The sequence below is a fragment of the Schistocerca gregaria genome, chromosome 2 (assembly GCF_023897955.1).
Source record: "Schistocerca gregaria isolate iqSchGreg1 chromosome 2, iqSchGreg1.2, whole genome shotgun sequence".
Classification (NCBI taxonomy): domain Eukaryota; kingdom Metazoa; phylum Arthropoda; class Insecta; order Orthoptera; family Acrididae; genus Schistocerca; species Schistocerca gregaria.
The window spans coordinates 732,389,079-732,412,581 of record NC_064921.1 but is presented as its reverse complement, the minus strand read 5'-3'; the positions used below and the strand labels follow the sequence as shown (position 1 = coordinate 732,412,581).

At 37.4% G+C, this 23,503-nt stretch overlaps 1 protein-coding gene across 8 annotated transcripts in view; it reads left to right on the top strand.

Moving 5' to 3' along the window:
* LOC126334869 (atypical protein kinase C) overlaps positions 1-23,503 on the top strand; it is a 704,619-nt gene that overhangs the window by 511,504 nt on the left and 169,612 nt on the right. For all 8 annotated transcript variants that reach the window (XM_049997557.1, XM_049997558.1, XM_049997563.1 and 5 more), the window contains 4 exons: positions 11,002-11,087; positions 17,996-18,176; positions 18,602-18,700; positions 22,460-22,635. In XM_049997557.1, coding sequence (XP_049853514.1) covers positions 11,002-11,087; positions 17,996-18,176; positions 18,602-18,700; positions 22,460-22,635 — 542 coding nt within the window. The remainder of the gene's footprint in view (positions 1-11,001; positions 11,088-17,995; positions 18,177-18,601; positions 18,701-22,459; positions 22,636-23,503) is intronic.

Below are 23,503 nucleotides of genomic sequence, written 5' to 3'. Positions count from 1 at the left end.
TAGTAGTCACGTCGTTTTCATATGTGTAGCTTCTGCTGAATATGTTTTGGGCACAGGGTAGCAAGTTCTTCAGCACAAACATGTATTTTGCCAGGTGTAAAAATTCCAATTTAAAAGGATAAAGCAGTGGAGAGTGTTACGGTAGCGTAGCAGGTATGGCAGGCTGAATACCTGAATAAAAAGAAAAGACCACTTACTGTGCAACACACTAAAATCTCCATCCCAAATGCAAGAATCCAGACATTACATAAAAGTTTTACGACACTCTTATTCCATCATGCGTCCTCATTTATTTGTTGGATCTATTCCGATCTCTGACTTGCCTTAGACCTTTACCCACTACCGCTGCTTTCTTCTTTAATCGCCTCGTCAGACCTTCCCATTGTAGAGGAATTTACTGTACTTCTTCCACCTATCCGTTGCCTCCTCTGCGCTTAACTGTACAATTTACATCGCACTTTTCAATATTGACGCTTCAGCTTTTAATTTCACCGAAGATTGTTTTGACATTTATATATACTGAATCAGTGCAGTGCTCTTCTTATCTGTGACTTATTTCTGTATTCCTGTATTTCCTGAACATTTTCGTACTTCTTTCGACGACCGATTAATGTATTTCTTCTGCTGCCCAATGTGTCTTCGTACTCACCTTCCTTGTACGTATCTTTGTCTGCCCAACTTCTGTGATTGCCGTATTTAGTTATGTCCATTACGCTTCAAAAGAACTCCATACTGTGGTATTTATTATCGCAGTATTTGTAGTTCTAGAGAACTCATCTCCTCATTCCTTAGTAGTTCAGCATCCCACGTCTTTGCACGTTGATGGTTCCAAACGAGTCTCTTAAACCTCAATCTCCTCTTCATTACTTAATTGTGATCCTAGTTTATTTCTGTTCGTCATTACGCCTTACAATACAGTATCTGATTTCGGAATCTCTGTCTGACCTGCCGGTCCGGATGGCCGAGCGGTTGTAGGTGCTACAGTCTGGAACCGCGCGACTGCTGGTCGCAGGTTCGAATCCTGCCTCGGGCATGGATGTGTATGATGTCCTTAGGTTAGTTAGGTTTAAGTAGTTCTAAGTTTTAGGAGACTTATGACCTCAGAAGTTAAGTCCCATAGTGCTCAGAGCCATTTGTCTGACCATGATGTAATCCAGCTGGAATTTTCCCGTGTTGGAGGCCTTTTGCGAATATACCTTGTCCTCATGTGGCTTCTGAGCACTGTATTAGCAGTTGCTAGCTGAAATATCATATAGTATCTCCGCCTTCTAGTCCTTTGCCTGTAACATCAGCCTTTGTACCTGAAGTATTGTTTTTGGTGTTGGTTTGCTGTCAGTTCTCATGAATTGTTCGCAGTAACTTTCTCTCCGTTCTGGTTTCCATTTCATAACGAATCCTACTCTCGTTATACCGTTTTTTTTCTGCTATTCATATTATTCTGTATTCATCTGACCAGAAATTCCTATTTTCTTTGTATTTCACTTCACCGACCCGCGTTATATCTAGACATATTTCCCTTCGCAGGTGTTCTCGTCTGTTCGGATTTATGACAGCCCACGTTCCGACTCGTAATGTGTTACATTTTTGTCGGTTATTCAATCTTTTTTCTCATAGTTACCTCGCCGATGTCAACTCCCTACAAGAGATCAGAATGGTGGACTAATCGGGAATCCTTTGCCAATGCAGATATCATCACGACACTTTCTCAATTGTAGGCCATAAATTCTGTGGATACACATCATGTGTCTCTGATGTAGTGGTTTCCATAGCATTCTTCAGCCCCATGCCTTTGACCATTGCGGATTGTTCCGTCGTTTAGTTTCCCCTGGAACTACCGTATGTACGCTCCTCAGCCATCTTTGGCAATGTCGGTGAGTGATTGGGCTGATAGTTTTATTCAGAATTTGATCAGTGGCTAGTTCGAACACAAGACGCAGTGCGCTTTGATTATTGGTCAGACGCGCTGCCTTTAAACCAGTGTTAGGTATACGTAGTGTGAAAGATTAATCTTTTTATTACTGAATATGAATTCATTATTTTCAGTTGTTGTACATTACTGTGTAAATAGACAGCATGCTCACGGCTAGGGTCGTTGATAAGACGTAGATATATCGATATATATTCCAAAAGGTGTCGGGAGGACGACAGTTCAATTCCGCGTCCGGCCATCCTGATAAGGTTTCCGTGATTTCCCTAAGTCGCTCCAGGCAAATGCCGCGTTGGTTCCCTTGAAAGGGCACGGCGACTTCCTTCCCCGTCCCTCCGTAATCCGATGAGACCGATGACCTTGTTGTCTCGTCTCCCCCAAACAATCCAATTCAGTCCAATCCAAATCGTGTCGATATATAAAGCCGATATTTCCTTCCGCGATTAATCGACATCGAATTGGCAATATCGAACGCCAATATTTTTTCATTGTTATATCTTTTTCGCAGTTTTTGATGACTATATGAAATTGTTCTTTTGAAATTGTAAAAGAATATAATTTTGCTTTCACTGTGTGAAGGAGTCTCAGTACTTTTTGAGCTTTCATCACGTCCAGTCTTTCCCTTTGATTGTGTGAAGCAAGTATAGGTGGCACGAAGTAGTAGACCGATTGCAATGGAGGATGACACTGTGAATGGAATAACAAGATTTTCGACGTGAAGAAATAACACACCACTTGCGTAAGAAAACAATTTTTAACGCAAATATTGTGTTTTTTCCACATTGTCATTCTTCAAAAACAGTTGCTGAAAATGATGAACAAAAATTTAAATGAAGAGATTGGTCTTTGTGCTGGACGGAGACGCGTGGAAGTGCTCCGGGAAAATTCGATGTGTGACGAAACTGAACGATGGACCCATTGGACACATTTTATTGATTAGAGATTAGATTAATACTTGTTCCATAGATCATGAACACGACACTTCGTAATGATGCGGAACGTGTTAGGCTAATAAAATACGTCTGTACAAGATATTACATTACACAAAATATTGCATGACACTAATGTTTAAGTGTTTTTTCCCCTTAATTTATATCTAAAAATTCAGCCAGTGAGTAGGAGTAGTTGTCATCTAGAAATTCTTTTAATTTATTTTTAAATGGTAGTTGGCTATCTGTAAGGCTTTTGATGCTGTTTGGTAGGTGACCAAAGAGTTTTGTGGCAGCATAATTTACCCCTTTCTGTGCCAAAGTCAGATTTAACCCTGCATAGTGAATATCATCCTTTCTCCTGGTGTTATAGCTATGCACACTGCTATTACTTTTGAACAGGGTTGGATTATTAACAACAAATTTCATAAGTGAATATATATACTGTGAGGTTACTGTGAGGATCCCTAGATCCTTAAATAGATGTCTGCAGGATGACCGTGGGTGGGCTCCAGCAATTATTCTGATTATACGTTTTTGAGCACTGAATACTTTTCTACTCAACGATTAATTACCCCAGAATATGATGCCATACGAAAGCAGTGAATGAAAGTATGCATAGTAAGCTAATTTACAGAGATTCTTATCACCAAAATTTGCAATAACCCCAGTAGCATACATAGCTGAACTCCGACGTTTCAGCAGACCATCAATGTGTTGCTTCCAGTTTAACTCTCATCAATGGACACACCTAAAAGTTTAGAAAATTCAACCTTAGCTAAAGACTTCTGTTCAAAGTCTATATTTATTACTGGAGTTGTGCCATTTACTGTACGGAACTTGTGCCACTTACATGCACTTACCATTGTTAGCGAAGTGGTTATCGCTAAGCGTGAACATGCATTGTTTTCCTTTCAGCTCTTTGCTCTAAGGGGGATAAGCAGGAGGTGTTGATGTACAGAATATCTGATAATAAATCAATACTTAAATAACATTTATAAAACAGGCAGTATATATACAATATGAGACGATATTTTTGTATACCAGTGCCTCGATAATTTTTCCGCCGGTATATCGATATATCGGTCCTTTCTTTTGATAAATCGAGGCCCGATAATGATATTTTTGTAAATATCAATGTTTTGGATTAGAAATTTTTATATCATTTGTAATATGAAAATTGGATTGTTTCTTGAAGTGCATTTCATTTTCTTCATGTTGTAGGCAGTCTTGACGTATGTAACGTTCCCAAACGATGCAGAAAGATTCTGGGTTCATCTCATGTGGAATACTTAAGTATGCGTTTGTCAACACATATATTACATATTTTCCAAATAATTTCAGAAACATGTGAATAATGAATAAAACCAACTTTTTTCACGTCTCTCTTCGTGTCAGCTTCTGATTGAGTAAGAAAACGAAGATAATACATAAAGGGGGAAACATTACAAATGAGTTACTTCTCAATCATTTTTGAAGTTATTTTGAAAGTTTATAATGAACAAAATTACAATTGGTAACCAAATTTTGAAAAATATCCTACATTTGAGAAATGACTAACTTTTTGAAAACAAAATTAATATTTTTGTGTTAGATTCATATTTGAGCATTTATTCTGTGTATAAGTGTAAAAAAACTATATTATTTAGGTTATTAAAACTATACGATGTGCGACGTTACAATTTGAACTAAACTGTATCGTATAGCAAATTTATGAAGTGTATTGGGTTGTTCAGTACGTAGTGAATGTAGCCCACTGGCCAGTTGAGTTACACTCTGTAAAGGAAATTCACACATGACACTAGTGCGACAAAGTCTATATTATTTTTCCATCGTTGCTATCGTATTGTGTAGACATGGCAGTAGTCATACAAGCAATTAAAATACGCCTGCTAGAATCGTAATAGGTCGGTGCAGATCATGCGAAAGTGCAGGAGAAATAATTGGGAAAATTAATTTGAAATACTTGTTAAGGAGACGACGTCGTTTTTTTTTGCGAAAACTTGTTGGGTAAATTCAGAGAATCTGGATGACATATATCCTTCCATTCCGTTACCACAATGATGAGATCTATCCTCCCATTACGTTGCGACAGTTGGACAGGTATAATGGGAGTGGGATAAGAGAGATTCAGGTTCGTTTGCACCTCGCTCTGTACGCTAAAGGAATAGGACAAATAGTCGGTAATATTGTACGAAGTAACCTCCGCTATCCAGTGTACGTGGACTGCAGAGTGTGTAAGTAGATGCAGAAGAAAGCGACCATGCAATTTTTTTACGAGCCTTTAAAAGATTCACATGGATTAATTTAAAGATGTATCGTGAAATCTGGGTTAATGTCTTCGAATTGATCCAACTTTAAGTATACTCCCGAGTATCTTACGTGCCGTAAGCGCAGCTTCATATCCCTCTTTCAGGAGGATAGTAAGTCTTCGTTTTTTGAATATGCCATGGCTACTTGTTATACCCATATTGATTCATTAGAACTTGATTACAATCTTTAATAAGTTCAATATCGACGATTTGTTGAATTCTAAATCGTTATTTCCACTGTTTATATGGATTATTAAAGCGGATTTGTCTGTTTTCATATGTTCTTATGTTCTGTCGATATTTCTTCTCATTTTCCGGGACATCTGCGAACTTGAGCGTAGCCCAGGAGTTCCCAAACTTTTCCTCTGACAGAACACTTGAGGGACTTCGATTGAACACGTTGTTTCTTTTGAAGATTAGTAATCTTTAAAAAAAATAGAAAAACTTGGTTTACTCAGTGATTACTTCAGTTTTAAATTATAACTAATAACACAGAAATCATAACATTAAAAAAAAGGAAATTAGTATCATCAAGAGAGAGAGAAAAAAAACATCATGTTATTAACAGTTTATCACTGAGCTCGTACTCCTTTCCCGCGGAACATCAGTGTTCCATAGTCTTTTCTTATTCAGTCAATGATGCATGCTGCATCTGTTGCGAATCGTCGTCAAAAATCTCTAGTTTAAGATTTAGCCTTCTGTATTGGCTGACATCCGATATTCCACAGTTATATGCTGCTGGTGGTGTGGTTGTCTTCTATCCGCTGCAAATATCTTTGGAATACTGTTTATGTACACGGCTAGTAAAACACGCTGTAGGCAAATGAAAAGGCTATATGTCCCATCAGAAAAAAATTGAATTAGACCTCATCCTTTGTTGTGTGTCCTAGACTGCTGAAACAAAAAGTAAAATAAAAATAAATTATAGTTAAACTAAAAAAAACGTGCAAAACTCAGAATCTGTTGCTCCACTTGTATACAGTAAAATGCTATTTGTGGACTGTTTGCATAAAACATAAATAAAAAGAACACCGGCGGAAAAGTGTCTTCTGTATGCAATGTTCGGCGCATTAAAGAATAGTAATATTCTGATTATCGTCGAGGCGGAATTAAAGCTTTTCAGACAAAGCAGCGGTAATGAGTTTTTCTCTCAGGATTTTAGAAAAGCCTGGCTAATAATAAGCTGCAGTAACGTTGGAGGATGCTAATAACATTTTAAGTTTGGCAAAATTAAATACTTTTTGTTCTACTGTAAACCGTTAATTTGTTTGCCGCAGCCATGAAATTGGCGGGAAAATAGCAGTATGGTAAACGTCTTGTTATTACACGTCGAAGAGCTCTATTCCTTTAATGACCCAAATATTAGACGAGTAATGGCGCCAAAGACACGAGGAAGCTTTATATGCAGTGTTACGACGTTATTTGCTTTGCTGACCTCGTAACTTCCAGCAGCATTTTAGCCATGAATATTTGGGCTTTATATCTTAAGTCCGATGTCCAGAGTCTAGGGAGCTCCATCTTAAAATGATAATAGTGGGAGCATTATGATACTAGAGTGATGAATTTCATGAAATTGAATATTGATCCACGCAGAAAACAGGGCATGTAATGCAATGACTCTCTTCCTTTTATTTAGTGTATATAAAACTGTATAGATAAACTGGTCTAGATAACTTTCTTATAGAATAGATATTCTCTTCATGCTGCCAAACCAGCAAACATGGTGTACCTGAAAGAGTAGTCTCAACTTTGAGATAGCCAAATTACTTTATGACAGTGTTCGATTTGGTTCTATGATAAGTCATCGTCCTTCCCTTTTTTCATATGGGAAAGCAGCCATAACAGAACAGAACACACTGAATTTCATAGTGGGCCAGAATGTGGTGTAACCAAATTTTTGTAGTATGAGGATTTGATAAAGTGTGAATATGAAAAGTGGTACTTTCTTATACTGTGTACTGTAAAAGGTGTTAAGATGGATGTGTTGGTAGAGGTATTAAAAATGATCCTTGTACAGGATAAGCATATATATCTTAAACTGAAAATGAGTTCATATCTGCTCAACTATCTATAAATCTAAAATAATAATAATAGCATTGCTGTTCTCTGATACATAATATATGAAAGCTTAAGATTGTGTGCTGCAACTTGGTCCTTCCTCATTGTGTTTTTCTAAGGTTCCCACTTTTTCAAGAAGGGATGTTTTTTTCCTTGTGTCATAACAAAATTGTGAAAATTATAGTTACAGCTAGTTTTCATTTTCATCACACTTCCCATTGTCTGCATCCAAAGTCAACTTTTTTTCATATGACCAGTATTTTGAGGTAACACTGAACACATTTTCACAGTCTGCATTGGTTCCTGGAATAGCAAAAGTGAACTCCACTAACCTCTTGAATTTTTCATTTAACTTACACTCAGCCTTCATAAAGCATTGTAGGATAATTTTCCATCTTTTCTGAAGACTCAAATTATTGGTTATCGGGGATTCCCAAGTGTTCTTTTGTTACTCGCTTCATGGAACAGTACATATCAGAAATAGTGTTTTCAACATCATGGCACTCAGTTACGTTTTTGTACAGTTCAAAGCGTATATGTGTGTTACAATACAATTTAAAAGCAACTTCCATAGTTCCAGCATACCTTTAATAAAATGTTTAGACCAATTTTTGGGTGTAGGATGCACTCATTGTAGAATGCCCTGAAAGTTTCCTGAAACTGAGTTCTACAGACAACACCATTCTTTACTAATGTGTTCTACAGTGCTGTGACTATAAGTAGAATAAATGTTTTCATTTGGCTACCTTATAATGTCTGAATTAAATTGTTATATTCTGTTGCAACTTCAGTTACAGTAATGTAGTCCCTCTTTATTCGTGTAAGAAAACTACCAAACAATTTAAGTTGTGCATGAATAAACAGAAACCACAGTTCAGTGCCTTCCTCAAAGAACTTTTTTGTAGTTATAGGGAAGACCATATTATGTAAAATGTATCTCTTTAATGATTCAGACAATTTTAGGATAGATAGATAGATAGATTTTTTATTTGGTCCAATTAGATAGGTACATTATGTACTGTGTGTGTACCTGTAATATAGAACAGGTCAACTCAACCTAATATTTTAAAATATTTAGCCTACATATTAAAATACAAAACAGCATACATGTTATTTACATACATCATACTACAATCTTTTCAGTTGATTACAGTGAATTCATAAAAGTAGTAACAGTATTCCTCATTCTTTACATATACTTCTCTACTACACAATTATTTTTTCCATTAAGTAATCATTTAGAAGTTTCTGGAATGTCCTGTCACTCCTACTGTCCTGTAGACTCTTCGGAAGATGCTTTACGACTTGTACACCTGAATATCGAGGACATTTTTCCACAGCTCACAGTCTGTGCTATAGACTTTTCAGCTGGCCTTCATTTCTTGTGTCATATAAGTGAACATTTTAATTATTTTTCTTGTAATGGATGGACTTGGATTAATTCCACCATTGGAAAGAGAGAGAGAGATCCAGTGAGTCTTCCCATGTTGCAGCACTTGCTGATACTAAATTCCAGTATTCACAGAATTCTTTCAGCTTATTTACTCATTACGAATGTCAAAGTGATGATATATCTTGTAACTGATGTTGCTGGTGTAAACGGGTATTGCCTTCACCTTGCAGATTCCAGTGGATTATGAATAACACATGTTACTGTCAGCATATTGTTCTTAAATGTCTTTTCCAGTATATTGTGTACTCGTTACCTTGACCTGTATTTGTAAGAGTGCTGAAACTGAAAAGTGAGGTGTCTGTGACATAAACAAAAATTCTTTCTTCCAGCATATAACATATTAGAACAGATTGAACACATTCCACAACAATATTGGCAGTATCATTTGGAAGAATGCCTACTCACAGAAGCCTCATGTTTACATGAGTATGTATGTTACCAGTCAGGCTGGAAAAGTTGCAGAGTCTAATCAAAACAGGAAGCATATTCTTGTCATTCCTATTTAATGCACCACATGCTACTCCAATGAAATATGCAGATTTAGACTCGTCTCTTTAATATTTCTTCAAACCAGTTATACAGAGCATTCATAACATTAGCTTCTGATTTAATCCTTGCAACAAAAATTCGTTGATCACATGGCTTTTTTAGAAGAGTGCTTGTGCAGTCCACAATTGGAAACTGTTGATTATGGGCAACATTAGAATATGACCATATGAGGTCTATGTGGTGCAATATCAGCTTCTCAGAAAACAGTTGTTTTTCCCAAAACACTGTTTCTAACCTAGTTACTTTGTTTTACTTTTAGATTATGCAGTGGTGTATTAAAATGCTGCTCAGTATGATGCTTCCCTTTGTTCTGAATTGATAAAACTACATTGCAGGTGGCACATTTAGTCTTGCAGCCATAATCTGTAATTTACTTTATTCCAGGATAGTCACTCTCAAAAATTAATTTCCATAGTTCCATTTAAGTTTTTGCAATGAGTAGTCATTCACTAGTAGATAATACACAGCCCACAAGTGGTGGTGGTGGTGGTGGTGGTGGTGGTGGTGGTTGGTGGCAAAGATTTAACAAGAGAGAGAGAGAGAGAGAGAGAGAGAGAGAGAGAGAGAGAGAGAGAAGACCCACATAGACCAATACATGCACTGTCAACTCAGTATGCCACAGTGTCACGCAATATGCTAAGTCACTTCCCATCAATATAAACAAGGCGTATAGGATCAAAAGAATGAAGCAATAATATTTAGTGGTAAGTGAGCATCAAGTTGGCTGTACATAAACTTAACAATTGGCATCAGTGCCAGCAGCTGGTTCTGTTTTCTGTCAAAAACAAATGAAACTATTGCTGCCAACTTTGAATCCAAAGTATGTTCATTGATGTGAGAATGAGAAATGCAAAAAAGTTCACCTCATATAAATGAAGGAAAAGTGAAGAGTATATAGAGGATATGATGAAAATGAGTACGCATACTCCTTTTTTTTAGAGCGTGTATGGTCATCTTGCCCTTGGAAGATCAATGCTCTCTGACCTTAATATGTCTTTCTATTGACACCATTGTGACACAGCAGATAAAACATAGCAACTTATGAGGTTGGGGCACCATTGGATAAGTAATGACAACTGATTTGAGTCAGTCTACCATAAGATGGCATCACAAAACCACCAAAAACCCCTGTGAAGAGAGTTTATTAATCAACATCCAGTTTTGGTCAAGTGAACATCTCCAAGTCACATATATTATTACATCAGGTTAAAGGAAGGCTCCTTGGTACCAAGCACATAATTATCATCATTCACAGCATGTCACTTAAACATTTTTTTATTAGTTGCTAAATGTATAATTCAGTGGTGGTGTGTATAAGTGACAGATGCTGCAATGATACAGTGGATGATAATTATGTGCTTGACACCTGAGAACTTCCCTTTAGTATTGTGTAACTGTATACATGGCTCGAAGATAGTCGCAAGACTGAAACTGGTTGTCAACAAATAAATTCACAATACAGCAGTTGTTGGTGTGTGGAGTGCTGTTTACAGAAAATTCTGTAATATTTCCTGATTAATGTAGTTTTAATTCCTCTGTTACTTTGTAGTACATTTTTGTTGATACTAATGCTGGTGTTGCTTTTCGTTTCTCGGTGAAGTATGCCTATAACTTTTCTCATAAAATTTTGTTATTCACTTTGTTAAATGTGGCACATGTTCACACCAATGTGTAAATTTCTTGCATTGACATTTTAATTATTGATATTCATTAAAGTATTTTGTATTATATTTGTTTGGCAGCTGGTAATGGATCTTTTACCTCTTTTTCCAGGGAGTATATATCGACGAGGTGCTCGGAGATGGAGGAAGTTGTACCGGGTCAATGGACACATCTTCCAGGCGAAGCGGTTTAATCGAGTAAGTGAAAGAGTTTTTTTGTGATTATAGAATATTTTGAAGATTATGCCACTCCTTTTTTCTTGTAATGTGCTCTCAGGACAGGTGCACAAGAGAGCTGTATGAGTTATAAATCTGAAGTACGTATGTTACATACCATTGTGCATTATAGTGAGACGTCTCTTATGCTTCACACTCAGAATCCAAAATGAGTGATCTGTTGCAATGATTAAATCACTGAATTTCCATTTGCAAGGACTGAGACTGAAATCCTTATCTAGTCATCCAGACTTAGTTTTTCCTTGGTTTCTATCATTTCTCAAAAGGACATTGCCAATTTTCTTCCCCTCCTTGCTCAGTCTGAGCTTGTACTCCATCTCCAGAGACGTTGTTAACAGCAGCATGTTAAATCGTAATCTTGTTGCCTTCCTTTTCAGAATCCAAACTTTTTCACATCATGTGCGGACATGGAGTCAATACTTCGTTGGTGTACCTTGTTACAAAATGATTTCAGTGGAAATGCACTTGCTATAACAGAAATATGATGCAACATATTATGAGTCTTGTTGTACTAGAATTGTAGACCAGCAGATTTCCTCACAGAAATTACACTTTTTGTGACTACTGTGCTACATTGTAACAAGATTGGATCATCGTTTACTGATAAAATTAAAGGTGTATCACACTCTGTTAGACTTTGATTATTACTATGCCTTTTATATTTAGTACCTTTACTCAAACCTCAAGTTCTTTCTTGTTTGTAGTTCACTTACTGGAATCCATGAAATTTTATCTGCAGTTGCAAATCTATTTCGTTGATAATGCAATTTGCAATAAAATTGAATGGTTTAATTTAATACAGCCTGCCATTCTTTAGAAGTGAAGGTGCTTTAAACAAAATTTGCATCAGATACCAAAATATTTTGTCATTCTTCTGAAATATCTTCAATGGATGCAGATATCTACATCTACATCCGTACTCCGCAAGCCACCTGACGGTGTGTGGCGGAGGGTACCCTGAGTACCTCTATCGGTTCTCCCTTCTATTCCAGTCTCGTATTGTACGTGGAAAGAAGGATTGTCGGTATGCTTCTGTGTGGGCTCTAATCTCTCTGATTTTATCCTCATGGTCTCTTCGCGAGATATACGTAGGAGGGAGCAATATACTGCTTGACTCTTCGGTGAAGGTATGTTCTCGAAACTTCAACAAAAGCCCGTACCGAGCTACTGAGCGTCTCTCCTGCAGAGTCTTCCACTGGAGTTTATCTATCATCTCCGTAACGCTTTCGCAATTACTAAATGATCCTGTAACGAAGCTCGCTGCTCTCCGTTGGATCTTCTCTATCTCTTCTATCAACCCTACCTGGTGCGAATCCCACACTGCTGAGCAGTATTCAAGCATTGGGCGAACAAGCGTACTGTAACCTACTTCCTTTGTTGTCGGATTGCATTTCCTTAGGATTCTTCCAATGAATCTCAGTCTGGCATCTGCTTTACCGACGATCAACTTTATATGATCATTCCATTTTAAATCACTCCTAATGCGTACTCCCAGATAATTTATGGAATTAACTGCTTCCAGTTGCTGACCTGCTATTTTGTAGCTAAATGATAAGGGACCTATCTTTCTATGTATTCGCATCACATTACACTTCTCTACATTGAGATTCAATTGCCATTCCGTGCACCATGCGTCAATTCGCTGCAGATCCTCCTGCATTTCAGTACAATTTTCCATTGTTGCAACCTCTCGATACACCACAGCATCATCTGCAAAAAGCCTCAGTGAACTTCCGATGTCATCCACCAGGTCATTTATGTATATTGTGAATAGCAACGGTCCTATGACACTCCCCTGCGGCACACCTGAAATCACTCTTACTTCGGAAGACTTCTCTCCATTGAGAATGACGTGCTGTGTTCTGTTATCTAAGAACTCCTCTATCCAATCACACAATTGATCTGATAGTCCGTATGCTCTTACTTTGTTCATTAAACGACTGTGGGGAACTGTGTCAAACACCTTGCGGAAGTCAAGAAACACGGCATCTACCTGTGAACCCGTGTCTAAGGCCCTCTGAGTCTCGTGGACGAATAGCGCGAGCTGGGTTTCACACGACCGTCTTTTTCGAAACCCATGCTGATTCCTACAGAGTAGATTTCTAGTCTCCAGAAAAGACATTATACTCGAACATAATACGTGTTCCAAAATTCTACAACTGATCGACGTTAGAGATATAGGTCTATAGTTCTGCACATCTGTTCGACGTCCCTTCTTGAGAACGGGGAGATACTTCTGCTGTCCACCATTGTTTATCTGAATACAAGGTTTTTCTGAAATGGTGCTGTATCTATTACATATTTATGAGTATTGTTTGATTCATCATTTGATACTTGAACAGCTTTACATAATCTTGATGCAAAGTCTCTCTGGTAACAGTATCACTATCACAATTGTTCTATTTAATACATTCTTAGGCAATGGAGAGAAATGCCATTACAGGATGCAAAGAGATTTCTAAGTGGTTCTTCACAATAATAATTGTCTCTGTAGATAATGACTGACACTTGAAAAAAAAATCTGTCAAGTCATGGCAAGTCACAGTTAGTTTTGCTGACTGAGCTGAGTTTTAATTTTCTTTTCATGGTAGAACTGTTGGTGAATTAATTATCACTGTTCTACTAACTGTACATCACACTGATATGTCTTGAGCATAGAGCAACACAGTTATGTCAGCTTTCTTCCCTTGTGGTTAAGTTGTGAAAGGCTGTAGTTCAGCATGAGTTACATGTACAAGATTTGGCCGTTTCTGTTTAGAGTGAATGCATCAAATTGCTCCAGAAACCACACAGCTAAAGCACAAAATTGTGTAATCTCACGTGCTGAATCAGAAGAGTAGCAAAACTGAACGTGGAGCATTGTCCATCAACACTGCTTTAAGTTTTCTGTTGGTTCTGAAAGTTTCTCAAGGCACTGACTCTTCTTATAAACTTTGTGTACACTATACAACAAAATTTTATGCTAGGATAGTAATTTCAGGAGCTTAATTACCAAGGACTGTTTATTTTATTCACATAAATTCCCTCCAAAACTTCACTAAAATGATGTCCACTGGTATTGTATTCCACACATGCTGTATTTCACTGTGAAGTTATGCAAGACAGATTCTTCAACTAATCGTCTTGAGTGAACTTGAATCCATGAGGCATTACTTCCAACTGACATGCTACTGCAGAAACTTACATTATTGTGAACAGTTATCAGCCCTTTAAAGATAGTATTTAGTTTTTTATTCTGTGGTAATATTGTCCAGCACTGGAAGTTCATCCAATAACTAAAGATTTATACTCTCACACTCTCACATCTTCCCACTCACAGTTGTGTATATTCCAGGGATGTTTTAGAACATAATAACCGGATATACTGTAAGAAACACATTTCATTAAAAAAATACATTCTAGTTTATTTGCTTAAGAGAGCACAATGGAAGAAGCATACAAGTGAGGGACATGATGCTTGAGAGAAAGAGGGTGGAGAGATTGGTGTGTGTGTGTGTGTGTGTGTGTGTGTGTGTGTGTGTGTGTGTGTGTGTGTGTGTGTGTGTGTGTGTGTGTATTTTGTTTCCTTCTAACTCCTTAAAATAATTGACTTTAAGGAGTTAGAAGGAAACAAAATAATACTTATAACAATATAGGAAACTGAGGATAAATGAAGAAAAAAAACTCAATAAGTGGGACTAACTGCCACTTCCTTTTACTTTCAGCCTGTTAAAAACTCTATAATGGAGAAGATACAGACCTGTGTAAGTGGGAATAGTATTTCTCATAAGTGCAACCCCATTAACTTCCATCCTCATAAGTGTAATTGACTTTAAGGAGTTAGAAGGAAACAACTAATTTACCTGCACAATAATTTTATCCAGAATTTGAAATAACTGTATATTTATTGCCTTTTGTCTTACATTTTTGAATCTAGTTAAATTATAAATGTTTGGATTGATGGAATGTTCAATTATTGGTACACATTTGGGAATGTTACACATTGTAAATGATTTCTGATACCATTATTTGACAAGTAGTGTCACTGTGTGGTAGAATGCTGGGTTGACAGATGGATGATTTGTTTTTGATTCTTGGCTGATGCAAATCCTTAAGGAATTGTGCATGTTCAACGAGCACTTCTGTAAAGTGCAAAATACATGAAGGTGGAAAAAAATAGATAGCACTTGAGACTGATAATTGCAGGATCACTGGTTTGAGCCATTTTGGCCAACATTTTTCAGTTTTTCGTTTCTGTTCCAATACTTAAATCATTCAAATATGAAATTCATCAAATATATTCTCAGTAACATCTACCTAATCCTCATTTTTATGAAAAATGCCAGTCCTCATTTTTCTTGTTACAGATTGTGCAAAAACAACCAGTTCTCATGTACAGATATAAATTCTTTATTATTGATCTTGTATAAAAGATGGTTAATAAAGATCGTGTAAATTAAAAATGCATTAAAAATTAAATTTTTTCATCTTTGTGTAATCAACTCTTCACAGAACTCAGATCTATGTTTAAAATACTACCACTCTAGGACCTAAACTTGTGCTACCCATATGGCAAGCAAGCATTCTACCACAGAGCCACAGTACTCATTTAAACTAATGATCTCATTTTAAAGTATGTTAAAGCACTCAGAAAACTTAAGTCAATTTTCTTGAGGGTTTATGAGAGAGAAGACTTGAAAGTTGCTTGGGTCGCACCAATATTCAAAAAGGCAATAGGAGTGATCCACTAAATTCCAGGCCCATATCATTAATGTTGATATGCAGCAGAATATTGGAACATACATTGTGTCTGATCATTGTGAATTACCTTGAAGTGAATGGTCCATTGACACATAGTTATCACGGATTTAGAAAACATCTTTCTTGTGAAATACAACTAGCTCTTTACTCACATGAAGTATTTTGTTCTATTGACAAGGGATTTCAAATTGATGCCATATTTCTAGATTTCCAGAATGCTTTTGACACCATACCTCACAAGCAGCAGGTAATCAAATTGCTTGCTTATGCAACATCATCTCAGTTATGTGACTGGATTTGTGATTTCCTGTCAGAGAGGTCATAGTTCATGGTAACTGACTGAAAGTCATAGAGTAAAACAGAAGTGACTTAAGACATTCTCAGGGGTAGTTTTATAGGCCCTATGCTATTCCTTACCTGTATATAAACAATTTGGGAGACAATCTGAGCAACCGTTATAGGTTGTTTTCATATGATGCTCTCTTATCATCCAGTGAAGTCATCAGAAGATCGAAACCAATGGAAAAGATTTTGGTGAGCTATCTGTATGGTGAGAAAATTGGCAATTGATCCTAAATAATAAGAAGGGTGAGGTGAACCAAATGAGTGCTGAAAGGAATCCATTAAAACTTAAGTTACACGATAAATCAACCAAATCTAAAGGCTGTAAATTCAACTAAGTACTTAGGAATTAAAATTATAAACAATTTAAATTTGAAAGAACACATGGAAAATGTTTTGGGGAGGCAAACGGAAACTTCATTTTATTGGCAGAACACTCAGAAGATGCAGCAGGTCTACTATAGAGACTGCCAACACTTCGCTTGTCCATCCTCCTTTGGAGTACTGATGCATGGTGTAGGATCCTTACCAGATAGAATTAAAAGAGTACATCGAGAAAGGTCAAAGGAGGGTGGCATGTTTTGTATTATCAAGAAATAGGAGGAAGAGTGTCATGGACATGGTACAGGATTTGGTGTGGGACCTTGTTGTGGTGGGATTTTCTGATGTAATTTCAGTCCCCAACTTTCTCCTCTGAATGCAAAAATATTTTGTTGACTCTGATACAAACAGGGTGAAATGATAATCATAATAAAATGATAGAAATCAGAGCATGCATTGAAAGATATATGTGTGTTTTTTCTGCTTGCTGTTAGAGAGTGGAATAATAGAGAATTAAGGTGTAGGTGATTCAATGAATCCTTTACCAGCCACTTAAGTGTGATTTGCAGAGTAGATATGTAGATGTAAACGTAGAGTTGTATCGGACAGGTTGGTGATTGATATTTGAGTTATGGACTTCATTTATAATGGGGGGGAATTTAAAATTGGTTATTGTGTGGTCCCCTTGTAAGAAACAAAAATTAATTAGTTGGCAAGTGTAAATTAATGAAGAATATTTAAGCAAAACATGAAACTGCTTTCTTTAGGTGGTCAGCTAAAAATTGCACAGAGTTTAGAAGGTGATGATTTGCAAACTGAGACAGTGAATTAGTTTGACATGCCTCAGACCATATTTTACAATAATTTGAAAAGCAAAGGTAATATATTTAGAGAATCCAAGCTGCTCAAATTTTTATAACAGCAAGAAATATCATGTGGAGCAAATCGGATAAACTGTCAATAAAAATATTCTGACAGATAGACGTTGTTGAAAATAAATGTTCATAAAACTATTACTTTAGAGGGAACAGTGAAAATGTGTAAATTACAGATGAAAAGAACAGAAGAAGCTAACAGATTTCTTTTAAGTAAGTGTATGATTGTACATAATTTTCTTTTAGGTATTTAAATTGTATTAAAATATTCCATCCTTTTTCTGTTTGCTCTCTTTTCTCAAGTGAGAGTTATAATTGGTAGAGGTAAAGGTTGATAAGGAAAACCTGAGTAAGTCAGAGAAAGAACTTCTGAACATCTAAGTTTGGAACATCTATAAGCAGAAAAAAATTCCTGTTTCCTTTAAGTCTTGTTTTTAGACTGTGTGTGAAGTTATTGGCCTTTCTTGTATTTGTTAGAATTTAGTGTTTCCAGAAAACATCTATTTCTGTTCTATAGATGCCACTGATAATTTCCACAGTTTGTGGTTGTGGATTGCAGCTGTTACAGGGCAAGTTCTTTGACTTTTTCAGCGAGCGTTTTGTGCCTTTTGTCAAGATCGTATTTGGGGTCTGGGGCGGCAAGGCTTCAAGTGCATCCAGTGCAAGCTCTTGGTGCACAAGAAATGCCACAAGCTGGTGCAGAAGCCCTGCAGCAGTGAGCAAGTTGAGCCCATTGTTAAGGAGGAGCACAATGGAGAAACCCCGACAATCAGTAAGACATGAAATTTTTTCCACACATTTGAATTAAAATTTAATGCAGACAAAACTGTGATTATTAAGCTTTCAAGCATGATAAATTTCATGTTATCAGGTGGCAAGAATTTTTTCATCGCCACAAATGAGGAATTGCAGGGGGATATTGATAGCGTATCTTATTGTTTGTATGGTTCAGTATTTGTTTAAGCATCTCCTAATACTTAAATCTGGTCAGTTAACAATTGATGTCTTGTGGGCAAACCTGCTAGATAAGTAATTTTATAACATATCACCTGCTGATTCTTCAGAATGGATACTAGATATGAACCATTAAGGCGTAAATTATGTTCACTATTTTATTGTAGACCAAGTGCAGTACTATGAAAAACAAATTATTTTTGTTTTATGGCAGTGAAATTACAGTGAAATTTCATTTCACAGGTACACCTACATCAGAGCTGTTACCAGATTTGAAAGAGTTTCCAGAACCACCACTAGATCTTACATCAGACTCTGTCCCTGTTGAAGATCCAACAAAGAGTAAGTCTTCATAGTAGTGAATGTGTAATTATTGGTTTCATTTGAATACTATTAATTAATCACTGCAGTGGAAGCATAGCTATAGGAGTTGTTGTGGTGCAGGTGGGCGGGCAGGCATGTGCATGCCCCCATTTTTCTGTCATAAATGAGAGACATTTACTGCATCTTTCCAATGTGAGACATACTACACAGAAATTTGGAAAACTTATTGTTAGTTTTTATAGATGTTTCAAAATGCATTATGGTAATTGATTATCTGTTATCACAAAATGATACAGCACCTCTGAAAACAGGCACCTAAACAACCACAGCTTTTGGCCAACATATACAGTGTGCCCCAGGAGGAATGGTGCACTTTCGAAGATGTGACAGGAACAGTCATTTGAAGCAAGAAAGTCGAGTAAACATGGGCTGTAAAATGCATACCTTAAATCCTAGAAGCACTTGTTCAGTAGAAGAGATGCTTTTCATATAATTGAAGTTGACAGCCCTTAAGGTATGCACTTCAGGGCCCATGTTTACTGGAGTTCTTGTCTTGTTTTGGTCCAGACTAACAGCTCTCAGAGTACAAAAAGGAATGGGCTTACAGTAGAGGAGATTCATTTCGGAGTTATTGAAGATGCAGAAGTGGACTTAACGGTGTGAATTTCGGAGCCCATGTTAACTAGATTTTCTTGCTTTGTGTGATCATTTCTGGCATGTTCCTGAATAACATTTTCTGACAGTTTACCACAACAAATCGCAGCAAAACACATGATTTGGAGAGCTCTTTACTGCTGTTTAATTTTGCGTAGTCATTGAGTGTGAGGTGTCTAGGAAATCTGGTTTTTCAGATCACTAGACAAAAATTCAAGCAAATCGTATTGATGGGTTTTATTAAAAAAAAAATTAAATGAAAATACTTAACTTTGACTTGTACATAGAAGTGTCGCAAGCAAAGGGCAACATACAAACTGATAAAACTTCTACAGTATAAATAATTCCTAAGTTGCTGCTGTACAAAACACTAGTCTTCAAGCTGCTGCAGAACTGGACCATGACCAGTTGGGTGCAGCGCTTATGTCCTCTTTGCATAGAGGCCGCTGCTGTCGCATTGTCATCCTGGAGAGGGGTCGGTCAGTGTGCAATTGGCTGACGTCTTTTCACAGCCCCCTCCGTTCTGTCGTTCCAGACTGGCATGCCGGTGCTTGACTTTATGCCATAATAACTGCACCTGCGTGCTTAATTTTCTCGGTATTTTCATTTCTAAATTTCAGACGTTTCATGTTTTGTGTGCCCAAACCCTGGTGTTCATGAATTCTCTTGAGGAAACAGCAATGTTGCCATGACCTCAGGGATCACTCACTGTATTTGTCATATTAAGAAAATATGTATTTTAAGTGATATAGCACACACAACCATTGAGCTGCATTTTATACGTTAGCTTGTTAAAACTGCATGTATACCCTTGCCTGTTTTTCTTCTTGGTTCATGTTTGAATCAGATCTGGGTGCACCAACTTACTTTACTTCCACCCTAACCACATGTTCCAGAATTTCGCTGTATTCATATTGTGTTGTTTTCAAAACTCACAAAGTAGAAAAACTCAATAAACTTGTGCATAATACACTCAGAGAAACAAACTTGCTAATAATGGACATTACCCACAGTAAGCAAGCAAGTAAACTAAGGTAATGGTATGTATTTAGCACACAGGTTATATTTTGTGCACTTTTCCTTCAAAGTGATATGTGTGCTACCATACCCAAGTGCACTCTGGCGCAGAACATTTGCAAACATATTCCAACTGTAGATAGAATAACCAATGGCAGAAAGGAAAAAAAAAAACTGTCTAAAACACTATCAAAACAATAATACTAAATCTCGATTACTGACAATGAAAGTGTAATAGAGTTATATAGAAACAGGGATTTGTTAGTGAAGTTTCACCAACTCTGTTCATTCCCTTTTGATGTAAGCAGTGGAATGTGAAAATAGTGTGCAGGTTGGCAGGACACCGTTAGACTGCAACACCAGGACCTTCAGGATGCCCCTAAGGACTGTATTCCAAGGAAGCCATGCCCCCAAACTGGTGCTACATAGAGCTAAGTGGCATTCCAAGGCGCAGCCTGAAGACTGACTCAAGAAGCATCGCTTGGTATCACATATTAATGGTTCCATAAATGTTGAAATGTGTTATTTAAATCAACTTGGCGAGTATGTGAAATGCATTCTGATAATTTCAATTCTGCAATACATTATTGAGAAATTTATTTTAATATATATTTTAGGGTGGCTCCACCTCAGACTCTTCAATTAAGAGCTGCACCTGTTTGAAAATTATGTTGTGTTCATCTTAATTACATATTAAAAACAAAGATTCCAAGACTTACCAAGCGGGAAAGCGCCGGCAGACAGGCACATGAACAAAACACACAAACACACACACAGAATTACGAGCTTTCGCAACTGGCAGTTGCTTCGTCAGGAAAGAGGGAAGGAGAGGGAAAAATGAAAGGATGTGGGTTATAAGGGAGAGGGTAAGGAGTCATTCCAATCCCGGGAGCAGAGAGACTTCCCTTAGGGGGAAAAAAGGACAGGTGTACACTCGCGCCTTTAAATATGTCTGCTTGTGTCTGTGTATGTGCGGATGGATATGTGTGTGTGTGCGAGTGTACACCTGTCCTTTTTTCCCCCTAAGGGAAGTCTTTCTGCTCCCGGGATTGGAATGACTCCTTACCCTCTCCCTTAAAACCCACATCCTTTCGTCTTTCCCTCTCCTTCCCTCTTTCCTGAAGAAGCAACCATTGGTTGTGAAAGCTAGTAATTCTGTGTGTGTGTTTGTGTGTTTTGTTCATTGTGCCTGTCTGCCGGCACTTTCCCGCTTGGTAAGTCTTGGAATCTTTGTTTTTAATATATTTTTCCCATGTGGAAGTTTCTTTCTAATATATATATATATATATATATATATATATAATTTTCATATTGGTTCATATATGACATTTGAAAAGAAATACAATGAGAAAATATGTGTGTTTATGTTAACTTCTATTTAATTTCCAGAGTTATTTGGCTGTTTACTAATTTTAAATATTACAACAAGTATTATATTTATAACTGCCGACAAATAAAAGACAAAATGTCTGAAGTTTTCCAAAAAAAATACATGATTGTTGTGATATACGGAATCCTCTCTACCTGCAGCCAATATGCGTGGAACTGCTTTACACCTGGACACCTTGGCCTGCAGACACAGAAACAGGCCCCCTTTAGCAGCTGACTTGCATAATATTGAGACCGTTCTAATGTAGCAAGGATGAATGGTGTACGCGTGAATTTTTTTAAAATCACGGAATATACATTCATACTGCAAAAAATGCATGTGACTCAAGGTTCATTGACTACTGCAATTGATGAAGTCGTAAAGATCCAATGCATAATGTTGCTGCAAAACATCTCTGACCATAACCATTTGATCACCATCATCTTGTGCTCAAGTGTCAGTCCACTGGTACATCCTCTCCTCTCAAAACTTCCCTTGTGATTTTCTTCAAATTGCGTAAGTAGTGTGCCTTACTTCTTGCACATTACGTTGTCCTAATGGACTAATAAAAGTGTACAAAGTTTCAAGTAAATTCCTGATATGAACATGGTGGCCTCTCCTTATGAGTCTTCAGACTATGGTTTCTCCAGTATGATGCATTCATTTGAAAACTTTTGTATACATGCTTGATTACATGTACAGTTCCATGATTTAATTAAGTATTGTGTGTTTTGTAGCTGATGAGGAGTCTCTGGAGCCAGGATCACAACGACAGTACTCCCTTAATGATTTCGAGCTGATTCGTGTTATTGGTCGTGGGAGCTACGCTAAAGTTCTTATGGTTGAACTGAAGAAGACACGTCGTATATATGCTATGAAGGTTATTAAGAAGGCACTCGTCACTGATGATGAGGTATGCAGTGCTCAAGGTGTTCACATGCAACTGAACTCTGTCTTCCTGTAACATCACAGAGTCTTTTATTCCAATGTATGTGTGAGAGGTAAAACCAACAGTGAAAATTACATAGGCAGACACTCACCTATAGAAGACGGATGTGTGGCACATAGACTTAAGTACACATATTCACAAACAAAATCACACCCATACCACACAGCTGCAGTGACAGATTAATGATTATTGAGAGCAAATGCTTGTTGTCAACTTTTTGACCAAATCTCTGACCCCAGCAGAGGTCATAGTACTTTCCAAAGGCCTCGCCTTTAGCCCAAAGCTCAAGTTTAACCATGCTGGACTTGTAAAGGACATTCTTTTCTTTACTCATCTCTGAAGTGGAAACATTTCTTTGCCCCACACCCAACTGATAACAACCAACCAAAACACCACATAGAACCTTCTTTGAAACAGTTCCAACCTTTCTCCAACCATTATCCTCCTCCTCTTCCACCCAGTTACAAGAATTCCTCACTTCTAATCTGTCCTCACCTTCCTCCCTAAACTCCATCCTAGTGGGTGCAACATCTCTCCTATGGAACAAATAACTATCCATAACGTGGAAACTGATCCTTCCCACAGACAACGGCTCCAGGGCTGTGATAAAGAATAGCAGTAACTCAGTGGCTGAGAATCCCTGCCAACTTACCCACACCTCTGCATACAAATGTTACAACTATGATTCCATTCCAGAAGTCCGACAGGGCGTCCAGTATCTCCTCAAGGCCTTAGACCCACCACAAAACTTGGCATCTGGATCCCTCTCCTCCATCACACCATCAATCCTCCATAAACTACCTTTTACCACTTCCAAACTCCACAAACACAA